This window comes from Anguilla rostrata, chromosome 14 (assembly GCF_018555375.3).
Source record: "Anguilla rostrata isolate EN2019 chromosome 14, ASM1855537v3, whole genome shotgun sequence".
Lineage (NCBI taxonomy): Eukaryota > Metazoa > Chordata > Actinopteri > Anguilliformes > Anguillidae > Anguilla > Anguilla rostrata.
In genome coordinates this window covers 16583500-16602137 of record NC_057946.1, presented here as the reverse complement: position 1 = coordinate 16602137, position 18638 = coordinate 16583500, and the positions used below count along the sequence as shown (strand labels likewise).

At 39.6% G+C, this 18638-nt stretch overlaps 2 protein-coding genes across 2 annotated transcripts in view; one reads left to right on the top strand and one right to left on the bottom strand.

Moving 5' to 3' along the window:
* The first annotated feature begins 1531 nt into the window (after positions 1–1531).
* On the top strand, positions 1532–11017 carry zgc:63972 (protein CutA homolog). Its single transcript, XM_064309469.1, has 6 exons — positions 1532–1988; positions 3483–3631; positions 6181–6240; positions 6756–6801; positions 6904–6953; positions 7217–11017. Exons 1-6 carry the CDS (start codon positions 1884–1886, stop codon positions 7317–7319), a joined length of 513 nt encoding a protein of 170 aa, XP_064165539.1. The 5' UTR covers positions 1532–1883; the 3' UTR covers positions 7320–11017.
* A 1165-nt stretch (positions 11018–12182) lies between these two features.
* The window catches only part of phf19 (PHD finger protein 19), a 42472-nt gene continuing 36016 nt past the window's right edge, over positions 12183–18638 (bottom strand). The window contains exon 15 of the mRNA XM_064309468.1: positions 12183–16198. Within this exon, the coding sequence (XP_064165538.1) occupies positions 15865–16198 (334 nt within the window). The 3' untranslated portion in view covers positions 12183–15864. The remainder of the gene's footprint in view (positions 16199–18638) is intronic.

The window sequence follows — 18638 nt, the reverse complement described above, 5'->3', positions numbered from 1 at the left end:
TATTCGTTTTGCCGAGAAACATAAATTGAAGATAACTGAACATAATTGTATTATTAATGTCATACACATAACGTGATTACATGACACAGTCACGGATGGAAATTAAACTCCGTAAACATTTGATCATATATTTTAAAACATAACGGCAGACAGTCAGCTAGCCTCAAGTTCGTTCTGCAATCGTTCATTCAGTTTGATGGGCTTTTCCGCACCGGACTGTCAATCACTGTGTAAAATCACAGAACCGCTTAACTCTATGGTTTTGGCTCCAAATCGACAACATGGCCGCGCCCGCTATTGAGCTTCAAAACGTGTTTTAGAGACCCACGGAAAGTCAGTGGGTGACGTCACAGTAGCTTTGTCCATATTTTTTACAGTCTCTGGTTAGGAACTTTCCTAAACTTCGGCTCCTCTTTCCTAACCCTGCGCATTACATCATCAACATACAGCTTTCAGCTAATTTAGGTTGTTTTTATTTAGGATATTTGATTTATGCTTTTATCTTTTTGAATTATTTCTGTGATGTTCAGGCTAATATGTAAAACAGTAGCCTACATGCCTATAGAACTTTCTGACTAGGCTATATTCTGGCTTCACAGTGTAGGCTAGTCATTCTGGGGTTTGTGACTCTAAAGCAAGAAAAGTTCAGACGCTTTAAGTACCATCAAAGCAACTTCTACAGTGACTGCCATGCCACAGGAAGTTATAGGTTACGTCTGTACATTACCCAATATAAGAATATTTTTAAAATAATTTTCTTAAAAGTATCATTAGAGGTGTGATTGAATGTGTTTTACATGTTTGCCATGTGTTTTCATTTGCAACGGTTGCTACATTGCATATTAAACCCTGCAACCTGATTGACTTAGAGCAGCAATAGCTCAACGTTTATCTGCATAACCTTTGAAGAAAAGGACACATATGTGTGTTCATATTCATTTACTTAACAGTATTGGAGGAGATGTCATGTTATTATAAAAAATGTAAATAATGAGGAAATAGCCTACGTGTGTAGACCACGTTTGGTGCTTCTTGTTAATTGGTATTTTGTTATTTTTGGTTCAAAGTTTGAAAATGCAGCAGCTGTTAAAGAACCATCATGTGGACAACGGACGCTTTTCATAGCAAACTACAGATCAACTACTTTTTAAAACTTAATCTTATTTATTTAGTTCTGATTAAGAACCCACAACCCACAAGACCGCACTGCAGAAATAATACGGGAAGTTCTCATCCATTTTAGCGACAACTCGCCCATCTGAAGTGTTAATTCAACTCAGACGGCGTTAATTTAACATATAACCTACCCGATGGGACCAAATATTATTTGTTTAGAGAATTACTCTAACACTGGACATTTTACCATGTTGATAAACAGAGCCTCATTTAATTTAAGTAATTACTGCCTGAACTCTGTTTTAATGGTGGCCTAATCTTTTATGTCTTTAATGTCCAATGGTTACCATACGACTGCATTTTAAATGCAGCACGCACTAACGTAGGCTATTATTCACAAGCTGCTTATCGAGAAATGGGGACAATCCACCCACCGGCTGTAGGCTAGTGAGTCAGAGCTCAACAGAACGCATTGACCACAGTTTAGTGTAACTTCCTTATAACTGACTTGACTGTTTACTGCACCCACGGTAGCCTACCCGCTTATTGTTTAGTTTAGTTTAATTCTGTAAATATCGCAACGTACTGTAGCGTTGTTTCCGTAGGGGATAACGAAACCGACCGAGAGGCCAAAGTTCGACAGACGTGACAAATGATAGTGTGGAACATGCTGCAGCTCTATTCGCCAAATGGAATGGACTACCTACTTATGTAGCCTACACGAGAACACGATCTGTTAGGCTAGGTAGTTGTGAATAATCGAGAAAATGACATTCGTGATGAACGGGAAAATGGACTGGTTGTATCAGCGATGCCACAGGGAATCTATTAATCAGTCTTTCTTCCGTCCTGGATTTTTAATAATATGTTTGGTAAGTGAATTGTAGCTAGCCCATAGTGCGATTAAAGCTCTGGCAATCACTACAGTATTGACAGATACATATCAGTATTTTAAAATAGCGGACTATAACGTCATGAATATGCTGGTTATTTTTACTTTTTGATTAGGCTATATATAGCTGGCTAATGCATGATGTTTGCATTGCGAAATAAAAAAATAAAAACGTAGACTGTCTTAGGCGAATTAACTTTGTTCGTTAACAAAACAGTGTACAGTGCCCCTACATTGTTGCATTAATTAATCAGAATGTATCAATGTTTAAATTACGGGCAACTTTCCAGCTAGGATAGGTTCGTGATGTGAATACACATTTATTTCTATAGTCTTTCGTTTGAGATTGTTAGACAGATTGGAGGCGATCTAAATATGAAATTGCGAATACGGGAATTCCAATCTCTGTTCCACAGAAAACCTACTGAATAATGGATTTTGGAGCGCTGTGTCCAGAAAATGTAGCCTACTAAGTAAAAACATAGTGGCTTGGTTATTTTTATTTACTTCAAGGTGTTTCAATTGAAGCGGATTGTGAGTTATGTATGGGCTATCATGATGTAGCCTACGTTCTAGCTGGGTGCTTTTATCTGTTTGCATCAGGTCAGTTTTGTCGGGGTCATGATTATGACCACGTAAAAGCTTTCTCAGTAATGAATAAAACCTAGTATTACGTTTATCCTCATTTTGATGAAATCCTGCAGAAATTTCAGAACGGATACAACAGCTTAACCTTATAGCCATTAACAGCGTCTAGACATCACACGGTAACGGTAGACCCGTGCCTGGAGTTTAAGACAAAGATAAGTTTAAAATAAGAATGGTCAACTACTACGCACAGTGCAGCTCATAGTTATACTCACACGCGCTTTGAGGTAGGCTTGTAAGTGTCAATCACCTTCTTGAAAAAAAAAAAAAAACAGATATGAAATGTAAGATCCCAAAAAGCAATTGTCTTAAAATGCAGTAATATACTGCACATGTACAGTAAATTATACATACTGCATTTAATGTACAGGTACTGTGTGCATAGCCTGTGTTTTAAGTGTATGCCAACAAAATATATTATTATGGTGCAGTATGACTGTGAAAGTTGACCTATATAGGCCAATATAACTTGTTTTTTTGGATATTTATAGTAAACGCACTGGGTAGATTAGAAGGGTGCTCTTAATGAAAAATAAAAAAAATGTCTGCTAAATAAATTTAACGTAATGTAATGTAATATTGAATTTGGCCCCGAATGAACCCTTATGTATCCATACTCCATTACCGTTTAAAACCCAGCCATTTTAAAATACATTTTCCTCAGGCTGCTGCTAGCACCCATATAGCTTGTCATGGCATTCTCATTCAGTGCAACATTATCTGTGCTTCCTCATTCATGCCACCACAAAAACACAAAAATAAAGGTTTATGATCGATGCCTGAACTCCAGTACCATTTCCTTTGTTTGGTTTTTTTTTTGTGGCAGGGGATGCTGCTGACCCTTGTCATGTACCCTGCACTAAGGACTCTGGGTTTTCAGCTACACTCAGCACTAACTGGGAGCTACATGTCAGGGCATCACTCAGTGATCCTCATCAACTGTCCCAACGAGCAAGCTGCAAAGGACATAAGCAGGTATTTCACTCTGCTCCTGCCTTTCACCCAGTTGAGATGCTGAATGACCACCTTCCGTTTCAACCCCACTTCTCTGAAGCTGGAGTCAGGCACATTTTAAGCACCAGCCTTTGATCCACCCCTGAGGGTAACTCTGATTTTCATTGGAGGAGATGATTTCCACATTGTGTGAAAGCACAGTAGCAGGATTTCCCCCAGAAAAGTTGTTAGGCCCGGTGGCAAGTATCTTTTGACAGGGGCTGTCGGCCGGCGTTTGGAGTGTGTACGTTTATCCAGTTTTTAATATGCTAATGTCGATTGAAATGTGCGCAATTTTGCGACGCAAATAGAATGTTTAGAATAGAATGTAATGAACAAAAAAGCTGTTCAGTTATCTGCAACTGTATGGCCACAACCAGGGTAGAAGTAAAGCACAATTAAGTGAGAAAGAGATTGTCACCATCTATCCATCCATCCATCCATCCATTATCTGTGCCCACTTATTCCTTGACAGGGTCGCAAGGGGTGTTGGAGCCTATCCCAGCGTGGCTTCGTAAACCAGCAATGTGCATTTATCATGTTGGCAAAACCTTGACTTTTAGATCCATAAAAACATGTATTTTTTTCTCATTCAGAATGCAAACAGCATATGGTTTGCCAGTTGTGCATGTGAATGTTCTACGGTATTTCCCTTGAGAAACAGATGTGAATTATGTCAGAACAATATGCAGTACATTGTAACCAATTTGACTCTCCATTTCCCACCTTATTCTTTCCTCATTTTAATTACCAGTAGAGTGTTACAGTGATGACATCTTTTTATAGGCCAACCTGGACGTTTCTTCCGCCATGGGTTCCCTTGGCAGATTTCCAATGCTTTTTTCCCACAGGGATTTCGCTTTCTGCCGAAAATGAGGACTGTGGTTAATATATGCCTAAGATTTTAATGTTTTGTTCTACAAGATAAATTACACCCATTAATATCCCAACCATGAATTTTGAAACCATTATGTGTTTTTAAAAAGTAAGATGCTAACAATCTAAATAATTGAAACTACAACGGTTGTCGAGTGCAAGTATGGAAACTTGAGTGGCAGTTGCCAGAATGCAATCGTTGTTGTAGTTTCAGTATAGCAACCTGTTAGCAACTTACCCTTTAAATACACATAACAGCTTCAAAATCCATGGTTGAGATATTAATGGGTGTAATTTACCTGTAGAATGAAACATCAAACTCTTTTAGGCTTACGTTCACCACAGACCATATTTTCGGCAGAAAACAAAATCCATATGGGAAAAAAGCACTGGACATCTGACAAGGAAACCCATGGCTCTAAAATGTGAACTTTCTTCCAGGTTTTAGGACTACAAACTGTAACACTCTATTGCTTGTCAGTTATGGATGTGCACCTTGACCCACTGTGAGGAGCTGTGCAGCTGCTGCATGTGCGCTGCTCCTGTGCATTAGCACATACAGCACAGATTATTTATACTACAGGCCACACGGTGCTACACTGAGAGCTACTGCTGATCAGGGGAGAGGTGGATGTCTCACTCACTTATGGCCTTTACCAACACCGTAAAATGTTAAATGTTTAATCATCTCAGCCAGAGTACCTTTTTATTGTGATACAATACATTTAATCCTTCATGGACTGCTATAAACTCTTTTAAAGTTAAATTATCACCAAGGATTTTACTGTGCTGTATGGAGCCACTCGCATGTTGTTTCCTGATCTTTTTATTAAAATTGTTTGGGCTTCATGACCCCACGCTTAGGATTTAAATGAAATTAAAACAGCTTATTTATGCGCAAAACTACATTCCTTTTGAAGCAAACATGTTCTGTATAGTTTCAAATGGAGCGCATGGCACAATAACAACTGCTATGCTAAGGCTGAAATTACACCGGGAACCAAGTCCACTTCCTTTTTAGACTTGATGTGGGAACTACTGCATCACTGCACTAGACCATGGCTAGCATAAAGGTATTAATCCACTAGTATGGATGTCGAAAGGAAGCGGACACCACACAGTGTCACTGCGCGTTCGTTCTGCTCTTGGTGTAATTCTGGCCTAAGGCTATGCGCAGACGTATGTGATATACATTTTGTGCTATGTGTGTAGGAACCATCTATGATGTATAGCATTTTTTAAGCAATTCCAGCCAGCTGCACTCCTGTTCTTCCTTCTTACCTTCCTTTCTACAACTGGCTGAGAGCCAATCCCCCTCTCATGCGCATGTCCACAATATTGCAGAACATGACAGAATAATGCAGAACTTGCTACTGGACATAATAGCCACCAGAATTACAATAAAATATGCGTAAAAGCCAATTTATGTAACAAATATCTATACTTTCTTCCAATAAATCTGCTTCTGCAAAGGAAAAGTAAAATTGCTACTGTAAAGAATTTTGGCAAAACCATACATAATAAAGATAGGTAATGCTTTAATATTTGCTCTGAGATCATTATATGTTGGTGACCTATTGAGAACAAAATGTACTGCAGTGGGTTTTAGAAAGCAATATGGGATAAGCTACAATTCCCATTTTTTGTCTCTCTAGAGCCATAATGGAGAGAAGACTGGCTGCATGTGTCAACATATTCCCCAAGAGCTACACCATGTAAGTGAGGCAAGACCTGTGCTGCTGCTTTTGCCAACAACGTGGCAGAAATCTTTGAAGCTTAACCTAACTTCCTGAGTACGCCCAGTTTCCTTGGAAACCACCACCATTTTGTTCCACTATCGGAATGGTAATGATTTTGCTGTTTCCAACTACGTACAAAAATGGAGGGATGGGTGCATGACAGTCTGCCAAGTGAAGTTCTGATGATTTTATTTCTCCTACTGTCTTCACTGTAGGGAGGCAAGGAAGTTAGTCTAGAACCATCTCCTAAGTATGCCAAAGCATAGCACACTTGCAGGCAAAGGGGAAGGGGCTGCATAATAAAGATGTCAGATTAATGTTTGTCCCATGTGATTGGGAAATTGTGTCTGCTTGCAGCAGCTTAGTCTGTCGCTAGAAGTGACCGCTGGGGGGAAAACAAAGGTCATAGCGTACTCGCAAAAGAGCAGTACAAGTGGTGAAATTGGACAGTCTTGGCCATTTTGACTCCATTTCATTCTTTTGTATTATAGGTACTACTGGAAGGGTGAAATACAGGATGCCACAGAAATTCTGCTGGTAAGCTGAAAAAGTCACCACATCCAGGAAACCTCAGAACTGTCTTTTTTTGTCACAAGAAATACAGTGAAAACAGTTGAATCATCTTTCTTTCACTCATAGATGGCAAAGACAAGGACTTCCAAAATCCAGAGGCTTAAAGACTTTGTGAAGTGAGTTGTTGTTGATGACCCTGTGACAGCATCCCCATTCCCCACAAACACACCTCATATCAAGCAGCACATTTGAAGTGTTCATACAGTAAAAAAAAAGCTACTGACAAGCTTTCTCAGATTATTTAACACTGCTCAGTGAGCTGAGAAAGTCGTCTATCGGATTTGTTTAATCATCCACACTTGCACATCTGTCTGAAGATGCTGCTGCCGTTTTAATTGCATGAGGATCTGAGTGTTCCCCCCCCCCCCCCCCCCCTTAGGTCTATTCACCCATATGACGTTCCTGAGATTTTGAGTTTCCCTGTGGAGGACGGGAGTCTATCGTACATGAAGTGGATAGATGATGCTGTCCCAGATGACTGACCTTGCACGGCTTAATTTGGAGCTCTGGGCTTAGGGTGTGACTGATTTAGGGCCCCAAAGGTCCCACTCATGAAGGTGGATCATAAATCTGAGGTCTACCATAACAGTAGTTTCAATTTGATGAAAAAGGTTAAACCATCCCCGGAAAGTTTTTAGGGTATTATGCATTTTGGTTGGGTGAATATTGTAATATTTTTCCAGTCCACAGGCTAGTGATGTTTGTTGCATGCATTTCAGCCTGTATTTTCAATCAATGCATCCATTATCATGGCTCTAAGACTCAAAACTGTCCATTACTAATACTAATTCTAATTTACGTAGTGTTTCTGTAATTTTATTAATTATATTTTATGATAAACAAATATGGTCATACATAGGCAAAACATTTTCTTTTATGAAGACAGCTAAACAAAACATTCATATATTGATTTTACTAATTATTTACTAAGTCCATGAAGCCAAAGAAAGTTCAAGATTAAGCTTCCGAGGTATCCATGACAAGCACTGAAACAAACTGTGAAATATTGGCCAAGACTCCTGACAATTTCAGGCGCTGGGTTCGGGTTCTTGCAGTGCTGCCTGCCAGCATTTCCACTGAGGTTATCCATTGTGCAGCTGGAAAATTTGTCAGATTAGTGGCGAATTAAGCAGTCACCCTCCCACCTCATCTCTCTGGGAACATGTCTGACAGCACATAATCCTCAGGGCAGATGGGTGAAATAGTTTGCACTGCAATGGATGAACTTGCTATAATTCTACACTGAATAGATAGGAATGCTGTGTATTTACATGTATTTTTCCTTTTTGTTTTCCATACCTTATATTTACATGATTTTATTAAAGGTACAGATTTCATTTCTAAAGAACGTATTTATTGACCTTTGTATTACTAGCATCAATTTTACAGGTTTAACTGGTAAGTAACCAAAGACATTGAATGAGTACAAAATAAAAAAGCATTTTAGGGAGTCCCATGGTGGTTTAGCATGGCAATGCTGATTTATTACCTACACTTGAGACATTCATACTTTTTAAATATCTGACATACATATTCAGCTATATTTAGTTTGCAATACTGAATCACTTTACTGGTGAGAGTACAGCCAGAGGAGGGGGTGCGTTGGAGACCTTTCTTGTGTGTTAGTGGTTGAGTGTGAAGGCTGGCTGCCCTTCGCCACAGGGGTTGCTCTATGTGAATCTGTTATCCAGAGGCAGAAATTGGGAAGCTAACTGCATTTACACAAATAAAGCCACACATGTTCTGCAAGCACAGACTGGCTTGAAGAAACCAGATCCAGTAGCTCAAGGCGCACAAAAAGTTTGGTGGTAAATATTTACTCTACTCTGATCCAATAAACCTTGTACAAGCATGCACTGTTTATTCACAGGGAGGGTTTCAGGGATGGGGAGTTGGTTACCTCAAGGCTTAAGGACACAGACATGCATTCCATTAACATCAGGTTAATGGATAATAACTTGGAAATCCTATTTTGAGTATCAGTCACGCTGTTCCCTTCAAAGTGGAATGACTCAAGTTAACAGTTAACAGGTTAGCAAGTGTTTAACTACAAACCTTTTTTCAAGGCATGTCGAAAAGAACAATTTTACTCAGTGAGTATTCCTTGTATTTTAATTCCATTCCACAAATGGAAAACATTTTCATGATTTTGACTATCTAACATGAATCTAAACAAATTTACTGTCAAATGACTAAACAAAAAATGTATTACTTTGACAACCTACCTTAAAACCTGTTTTTTCCTGAAATAACATTTGCATTTGCAAATGTGATAGCTCAGTCCTTCACAAATGGCATCATGTGGTCTGATGTACTAGATAAGGAATTGCAGTTGCCGAATGATGCAATGAATTGGAGACAGACACAATTCATTACAATGCTGGATATTTTAAACTGGGCAGAACAAGAGTGGGGCTATGCAAACTGCTGATGCATGAGCTCTGGCTTGGCTTACAGGGCTGTGCACTTTCTCTGCAAATACTTTGCTTGGTGTGCACTAAACAGGGCTCAGCTGATTTATGAATCAATACCCAGTGTCAAACAGACAAGTTTATTTCAGGAATTAAAATAGGAATGGACAGAACAGAGTGACAGAAATTAAGACTGGTCTGGAAGATTGAATCGAACTCTGAATCTGAAGGTTGTGGCTCAACGCGATCATTCAAGCCAGGCATCCTGTGAGATTAAACCGGTCTGACAACTGGCCAGTTGGGCGAACCCTTTTCCAACATCCTCTGTCTTAGGACACAACAATGGGCGCACAAAGAAATGTGCAGACACATACAAGAGCGTTTGTTCACGAGACTCTGCAGCCACAGAACCCTGCTGATAGGAGGGGCCCAGCCACGCTGAATGAACTCCAGTACGGAGGTGGTGTGGCGTGCTTCACCGTTCAGTCTGTGCAGCACTCAGTAATGAGCTCAGCGCCGGCAGTGGCAGATTCCTGGACTGGCCCATGAATGTGCTAAGGTCTTTTATTGAATGTCTTGCGATAGGCAAAACACAAAAGTCTAATGTAACAACCTCTATGCAATCTCTTGAACAAAAATCAGCATGAGAAAAGTAAGCCGTATTTTTAATTGTTCCTACATTTGAAATCTTGGCAAGTAAAGAATGTGTAAGAAAGATATTTGGGACAGCCTATTAATAGAATCATAAAGATACCACAGGTATTATTCATAGATCTAAGGAGGGCATATAACGCAGTGTAGCATGGGAGACTTTAATAGATGGGTTAACTAAATCAATGTATTCCTGAAATATCCTGATATTTATCCAGGAATTTGATTACCATTACAAACACCAGATTTTTTTTAAATGCTCAGAATTGTCTTATATGTAGCACAATAATTCAGTGGTGTCCTGTGACTCACTTTTCTATGCCTCTTCATAGGCACACTTCTCTGCTGCTGTCCACTGCTGTATAAACGCACCTAATACTGACATTAGTGCCTTTAACTTTTACCCATATGGGGTGCCTAACAGTCACCCAATCTAACCTGCACCTTATTTATACCTAAACCTTGAGGAGTATTACATTGCTGCAGGTTATGATGCAAAGTTATATTGTGGTGCCCCCTGCTGGCCACCTGAACCTTCTGGTGCATTCTGTAGTGGCACTTGTTGCACCCAAACTTCAGTTTCTTCCTTGTGGGTCATTGTACTGTAGTTTGAATTATTTTTGTGGAACAAAGCTAACCTTTATTTCTGGGGTGTTCTGGATGAATGGCAGGGATATACTACAGTTAGTGTTCTAAATTAAATCAATACCTTCAAAGGTCATACAAACATTCAATATCTAACTCAATATTAAACAAAATAGAGGCAAGTCCAATCACTGATATGTAATTTAAACTCTGGAAAGTTAAAAAAAGTCAAAAGCATACAGAAACAAATATCAGATACTGCATTTCTAAAACACTATTTCAGGGCTATACTACTAGAACAATGCAATACATGTGTGCTACACCTGACCTCCTAAACAGTGATTCCACTTATGCAAGTATTATTTGTATATGAATGTACTGCATGACAAATTGTGTACCGTGTGGTATGCGTGACCTATGTGGCCACTCTTGTTCCTTAATAATTTCTGTCCCCACTCATCTATTTTTATGCAAGTACTGTAAATATGTCACTGTCATCCTGTGTGCTCATTAAAATGTATATCAAGCCAAAATGAAGATTCTGGCAGCAACTTATTGTGCAGAGAAACACAATGTGAGAATGAACTTTATTTTACTTGTGACAGTAATAACACATCATGGCTACCAGAACAATATCATAATGATTATTTCATGACTTGTGGGTACTTCAAGGGGAACCTGCACTAAAATATAAGGGTTATGAATAAACGTAGGTAAAGAAGAAATACAAGAAAATGCAGTATTGCAATGGTAATACAACCTGTTTATAAAGAAGACAGAACCAGAACAGCTGTACCTAGTTACTAAGTATTTTGTCAGTAAATCTGCTACGTTAGCGATATACAGTGATAGCAATCATGCTTACTTTTGTATTTTACTCCTTTGGTAAATCTTCAGTGATTGGATTACAATTTGTGCTGTCAAATCTACCAAATCTGAAAATACTATTTTTTATGCAAAGTTCCCATTTTCTTTATTGTCATGAATGTGGTTATAATGAGGCACGATACAAGAGGACACTGATGTGTTAACAGTATTCTTTTGGTCATGACAATAATGCACATAATATTACAAGTGTATGATATTTTATGTTAGATCTTATTGGAGATCACTTCTGACTGACATCTATATGAGCTCCATGGGATATCTACAGAATATTGGTTATAAAAATGAGAAAATGTGGAACCAGCTAAATAGATTATCAATTGTCTATCAGTTCTAATGATACATATGTCCATGTCAACATAGCTGCTTTTATGAATGAAAACCAATATGACAGTATTTTAATAAAACATGCATCTAATAATCATATTGATTCTCAATTGACAGGACAGCCGCATAATGCATGCTTGCAAATATACAACGTTCACATTTTTATGAAACAGTGCCAAGAAAGGGAGAGGGAAATCAACAGTAAAAGACATAGACATTCTCACCTGGCCAATCAGGATAAATAGGTATAGCATTGGTTGCTAAGGTTGATATAGCTCACTGTGTTGTCAAGGCAAGTGACAGGAGAAAAGAATAAGCCAGATACACACTAGTAATAGGAAGAGCTTTTGCTCTTCTACACACTTGGCACAGTGTGTGCCTGGGAAAGGTGCCTTTTAAATTGAGTATCCACTAGCCGGCCATGTTAGCTAGTCTGGCATTTGAAACATGAATTAAACCCAATAAAAAATGTTTTTTTTAAATAAAAAACTGAAGTGCTGTAAAAGTAAAGATTGGTGGGGGTGGGGGGGGGACTACATTAATCAGAAGAAAAAAAATTTCAATGTCAAATTTGTGGTGCAAGGAATTGTCTTATGAGGACTATAGTGATGTTATTGTTTGGATTAACTGGAAGGCGAGTAGAGATACAGAGGAACATACTGCCATAGACATGCTGCCCCAGAAAGACGCACATTGCAGACTGGCAGGGGCCTTAAACGGTAGCAACTTTAAATCATCTCCTGACTGGGAAGTGCTTGTAACCTAAACTAAAATTAAATGTGATTAAGGTGAAATGCAAATTTGCTCATATTCCCCTCGGACGTAACAGAAGAGCATGAATTCTGGGATGTGAACACTGTGTGCCTCTTCAGCAATGCACCACCAGCGTGCCTGGGAAAGGTGCCTTTTAAATTGTGTGAAACAAATGGTAATTCATAATGCACAAGGCCCAACAATTTACAGCCATTAGTAATTTTACAATTGACCATTTATCTAGGGCCATTTATATTCACTGGCTAGTCACATTAAAAAACTGAAATGAACAAAAATGGGGAAACTTTGTTAGCTAGCCGCGTGTCCCATTAAATATAATTATAATTAGGCGGGCCTGCTAACAACAAACCATCGGTACTGCCTTCTTAAGGTATAGTATCAGCGACAGTCCAAATTCTCCAAACAAAAAATAAGGCAGGTACCACTTAAGGCACTTTATTAAATGCCAGGGAATTTACTGTATCTGGACATTTGTAAGCCACATGATGGGCTTACAAGATATATAGTGGTTTTATGCAATCTAACACAAACTAAGCTAAGAGGGCCATGCTGATTCAATGAGAAGGGAAAAAAAATGAGTATGCACTGGGCGGCCATGTTAACTATTCCGGCATTCACACCATTAATTAAAAAAAAGTGCAGAACCACCACATATGGCAGTCCAGGCTGCTGCCAAGAACCCATTTTTGACTTCTCTGATTGATTGCACAAGGCTGTCACACAGCATGAAAATTACTCCAGAATTTGCTGCCATTGCAATAATGCGAATTCTCTAAAACATGCCCTCGGCTATGACTGATTTTACATCATGTAGGCCTTGATATGTTAATGTAAAATTGGAGACTGGCATGTTAGTCCCTGATTGGCCACTGCATGAATGTCCTGCCTTTAGCTGCTGAATTTGACAAATTACACACACATGCACGCACACATTCCAGCAGTAACACTCTTTACAACTTAAATCAATGAAAAGAACAAATAATGAGGAAAAGAAAAACACAAAGAAGTTGAGGCCACGCATATGGAGACGCGCACCCTGTATACTCATTCAAATTCAGGACATAGCAACACTGTATTCAAAGGTTTTCCATCAAACACTAAGACTGAAATACTGTATATCTGGAAAAAATGACTTTAGATGATCATAAACTTCTACGTTGCATTTCTACACTCTTTTGCTTTGAACAGTTGTACTGTAATTGTTTTTTGCAAATTAAGTGCTTAAAGTTTTCATAGAGGTAACTGCATCATCAAGGATGCATTGTCCACCACGTTGAAGTTATATATACCGTATACATTTATTAATAATGACTTAGTCAACATAGAGCTTATAGTATTTATACACAAAACAGTTTTGGTGCCGATTAAAACATTCTAACAGCAAATAATACTTTGGTCGAATAAGTATCATCAATTTACAAAATGATTACAGATTGCATAGCTGAAGGCATTTGTTAAAAGTGCAACAAAGCAAGAGAGTGGCCTAATATTCAGATGATCTAAAAACGCTGTTAATTATAAAAGGTAATAGGCCTATAATGTTTATAATGTACATATACTTCAGATACACAATAAGAGCAGATTTTAATCAGGCCATTCAAGCAACTCAAAGCAGAGCCATTCATTCCACTGCCTGGACTGCACCTGTTAGTTAAAGAATGAGCAGTTTAAGTATGTGTAGGAACAAACGCACACCAAAAAACTACCACAAGGTGCTGGATCGCAGAAACATACACAAAAGGAGAAGAAAAAACTTGCACACTCACTCGATGCTCTAAAAAGATAATTGTATTTAGCCAAAGGCACAGTTAACGTTGTGACCACATCAGACCCAGTTCTGATGAAGACCGATGTGTTTGAAACGTTAACCGTGCTTATGGTTTAATAAATACAATGATTTCTTTGGATCATCAAGCGTGTGTGCGAGTCTTTTCTTTTCCCAGTTTAAGTATGCAGCATATTTATGCCTGCAAGCCACTGGTGAAGCACCTAAGAGAAAAAAAATCCTGGAGTAATAAAAAGAGCTAAGTGATGCTATCCATAAAAAAGAACATAGCTAGGAAATACAATAGACTTCTTTGGAAATGCTAAATGGACAAATCACATTGAAGGGCCATATGGTTACTCCTTTCCCCCCCAGAAGAAAAATAATTAAAATGAGAAGAAACAACTGTGACATCTAATAGAGTGTATTATTCTTGTCTGAGATAAACGTGACCCGTGACATCTTGATACGAAGTATACGCTAAAGATATGCAGTAAATGTCACCTATCCAGTATACATGGGAAGGCAGCCTGGGCTTGTGTAGTTACCAACCTGATTACTGAGAACCTGACAAACAAAACTTGACAAACGTTCGTAAGTAGCTCTAAAAAATTATTTTTTAGAGCTACTTACTTCCCTGATATCGCCGCTGACCTGCTCCTGGGGAGGCTGAAGCGAATTACTGATTAGCAGTAAATAAAAAATGCATTTCGCTACATATGTTGCTCCGGGGATTTTTTCCTTTTAATAATATTTAAAAGATAATATTTTATCTTTTTTATTTCATTCTGGAGATAATATTTTCAAAACCAAGAATTAAATAGACAATTAAAATGAACACCATCAGAATGGAAAGTGTAAAAAATGGCTATTTAAACCCAATTAAAAAAAACCTAGTGTGATTGGTGGGTGTGGAGAAGTACATTAATCAGAACAAAATAAAATTTTAATGTCAAAATTGTGGTGCAAGGAATTGTCTTATGAGGACTATAGTGATGTTATTGTTTGGATTAACTGTGGAAGGCGAGTAGAGATACAGAGGAACATACTGCCATAGACATGCTGCCCCAGAAAGACGCACACTGCAAACTGGCAGGGGCCTTAAACGGTAGCAACTTTAAATCATCTCCTGACTGGGAAGTGCTTGTAACCTAAACTAAAATTAAATGTGATTAAGGTGAAATGTGAATTTGCTCATATTCCCCTCGGACGTAACAGAAGAGCATGAATTCTGGGATGTGAACACTGTGTGCCTCTTCAGCAATGCACCACCAGTGCAGGAAAAATAGGCATAACTAAGAAAAGCAGAAAACAGGACACAGGGCACATTCAGTGAGGCTCTGGACACTACAGCACTGCAGAAGTACTGACACTTCGCAAGGATACACTGCTAAGTACAGTACCACTCTATTGCCTTTTTATCACTACAGTTTCTGCAATGATCCAATTTATGTGCGTAACTAAAGGCAAGCATAGTACAAAGATCTGTGCTAGGAGAGAGAAGAAACAGAACTAAGGAGAGGGAAATGGAACTGTAAAGATGTGGCCTCCTGAGGACAGGAGTGGAGGACCAGACCAGGTGAAGAGCAGGATATGATCCCACTGACCCTCGCCATTCTCCAGCCTGGGTCAGTAGGGGGTGGTGCCCTCCCACTCCACCAGGTACTGGACCTTGCCCTCCGGGGTGACCCGGCGGGCCAGCACCTGGTACTTCTCCCCGCAGTTGAGCCGCCCGGCCGCCCCGAAGTAGCTGGTGATGGAGGACTTGAGGTGCGACAGGGAGGAGTCGTCCTCGTTGATGCTGTCGAAGGTGTGGCTGTCGATGCCGTCGTCCATGGCCTCGGGCGCCTCCTCCGCCTCCAGGACGCCGGGCCCCAGGTCACCCTCGGGCGGGGCCGCCCGGCCGGCCGGCGGCGCGTAGGCCGACGTGCGCAGCTTCCTCTTCCTGCTGCCCACGTTCTTCCTGCGAAACGCGGCAAACAAACACGGACGTCTTCAGCGAACGGGCTCAGCGTGATCGGGCCAATTAAGCGTCTTATCACCTCAATTTGGTAATTATGCCTCAACACCCAAACTGGAGAAGGCTTCCAGACATCCGGCACTACGGAGCGCCCGATCCTGAGATTACCCATCAACAGTCTGCGCTCGTGTGATCACACCCCTGAGTGGCAGTCGAGCTTGGCACGGCTGTAAATGGACTCCCACAGCACAGCGGGCTCTGTGGAACGGCTCTGTTATCCCAATCCTGGCTCTGAGTCTTTCTGCTGGCGAGAACCGCTCCAGCGAAACACTCCCTGCACCTGTCGCCTTCCCAGCCCCCAAACCCACAACCTGACATTTCAATTCACTATTCTGGAATCCAGTCCAAATTCAAACCATCAACTGGTACTAGAATTTTAATTAGAATTTTTAAAAACATCCAGGATGCAGAATTCACATTTTTAAGTAATATTTAATTCAGTGACATCCAAAAAAATCTATTTATAGCACAGTATTACATTAATTTAGCACTCTTATCTACTATAACTTACAATGAAACTGTAAGTGTATTCACCTAATTTATATGAGTAGCAGTGGGAGACCAGGGTAATAACATTCCCAGTGCAGCTGGTAGCTGTGTTAACACCACTGAAGCACTAATGCAAATTAACTGTGCTAAGCAAGAGCAAAAATACTGATCCTGAATATAGACAGATTACATCTATAAGAATCTCTATGAAGAAAAACTCCAAAACCTGAACTAGTACGCAAGGTAGTGGGGATGGGAACGGGAGGGGAACCAAGATGTACTCAGAAATGGTGGACCATCAGTCCAACGATTCTGCTGTTCTTACCACCCGCTGTCTTTTCATATTTATAAAATATTCACTGTGAAATTAAAAACTAATGCAAATAATGAAACCATTTTAAAAAGAACTTCTCAGATATTAACATAACATGTCAGATATTCATTTCAGATTGTTTATTCTTTAGTCATCTTTAAAGTAACCTATTCTGGGAAATGTATTTTATAATATTTAAATTCAAGAATGTATTGGCATTTAGCAGCAATTCTCAGTTAATTTAGAACTGACCCCAACCCAAGCATCATATACTTGCATAACAGTATATTAGAAGGGAAACTATGTTTGGTTTGTGTGTGTGTGTGTGTGTGTGTGTATATATATATATTTATATAAATTACTTTCCTTCTCCTTTCTTTCCTCTAGTATGCATAATTTCTCTCAGTGTAACTTAACCAGTGAAAATCTGGAAACTGATTAGTCACCTTCAGTGCATGATTATATAATGCAGGAATGGAAATGGCATTCTTTCAGTTTACGAGCCAAATCATGACACAAGCGATGCTGTTAAGTGTGAAGTTGTGAATATCCATTTTGTGGATTGCCACACACAAATTTATCAGTCTGACTGAATCTGACTCACAGTTATTCAAACAGGGTTAAAGCCTTGGTCTGCCATAAGAGCACAACTCAAAAACAGAATTCACTTTCTCACTCCAGGAAGCACATGGGTCACATTCTTCACTGCGCATAGGACAGGCTATCTCGCAGAAACATTAAGACACAAATAAATGAAACGTATATGAAAGATCCAAAAGCTTTCATGGAAACGACCAACGCCACTTAATATATTTGCAGAGTACAACTACATTTTCAATCAAGTGTCATACTGATCAGCCTCACCTGAGGCTATAGATAACGATGGCAATTCCATATTGTATGCTTTCAGTAGCTGAAATAACATGATTGCCAGTGCATTACAGACAGTTATTTAGGCACTTACATTCTCTGACCCAAAGCTGGCATTCCTTTAAATTTTAATTTAGAAAAGCCATAAAAATGTGGATGGAAATGTCACATTGATATATAAAACAAATGTGTATCTAAACGGGGACTGCTACGATCACACACGTACACCACCATCTGTTACAGCTGAAAAATGAACACTAGATGGTGCTGTGGTTATCTACCAATTATATTTTCCCCTTCTAAATGTGAGCACTTTGATTTTGGTCAATGAAACAAAAAACCCCTTTAAAACCTAAAGTAAACCACAACCCGGTAAAAGCTAGCGCAACCTTCCCCCATTTAGTTCCACTGGAGTGTTTTTCCTGCACAGGGCTCACGATATTAATCCTTCCAGCAGTTCCCCTCGGCTGCAACTGCACGGATCAAACCACGCACAGCAGGGGGCGCCGTGGGGGCCATAACCACAGAACAAACCAATTTATTTTTCCAATGTTGGAAGGCTTCATTTGAGGAGCCATCAGAAATCCCAGATAGACACTTAAGCCACAGCACGGCAACATGAAAGGGGCGGAAGAAGAAGGGGAGAGAGGGAGAGAGGAGTCGATGCCGAGCGTTTGATCTGCTCCCTCAGTGGTGTCGCGCAGTAGGGAA

Excerpts from the sequence above, each read along its gene's own strand:
- zgc:63972 (XM_064309469.1), top strand. The coding sequence starts at position 1,884 with ATGACATTCGTGATGAACGGGAAAATGGACTGGTTGTATCAGCGATGC. Across the intron at positions 1,989-3,482 it reads GATTTTTAATAATATGTTTG|GGGATGCTGCTGACCCTTGT; the intron begins GTAAGTGAATTG and ends TTTTTGTGGCAG. Across the intron at positions 6,954-7,216 it reads AGGCTTAAAGACTTTGTGAA|GTCTATTCACCCATATGACG; the intron begins GTGAGTTGTTGT and ends CCCCCCCCTTAG.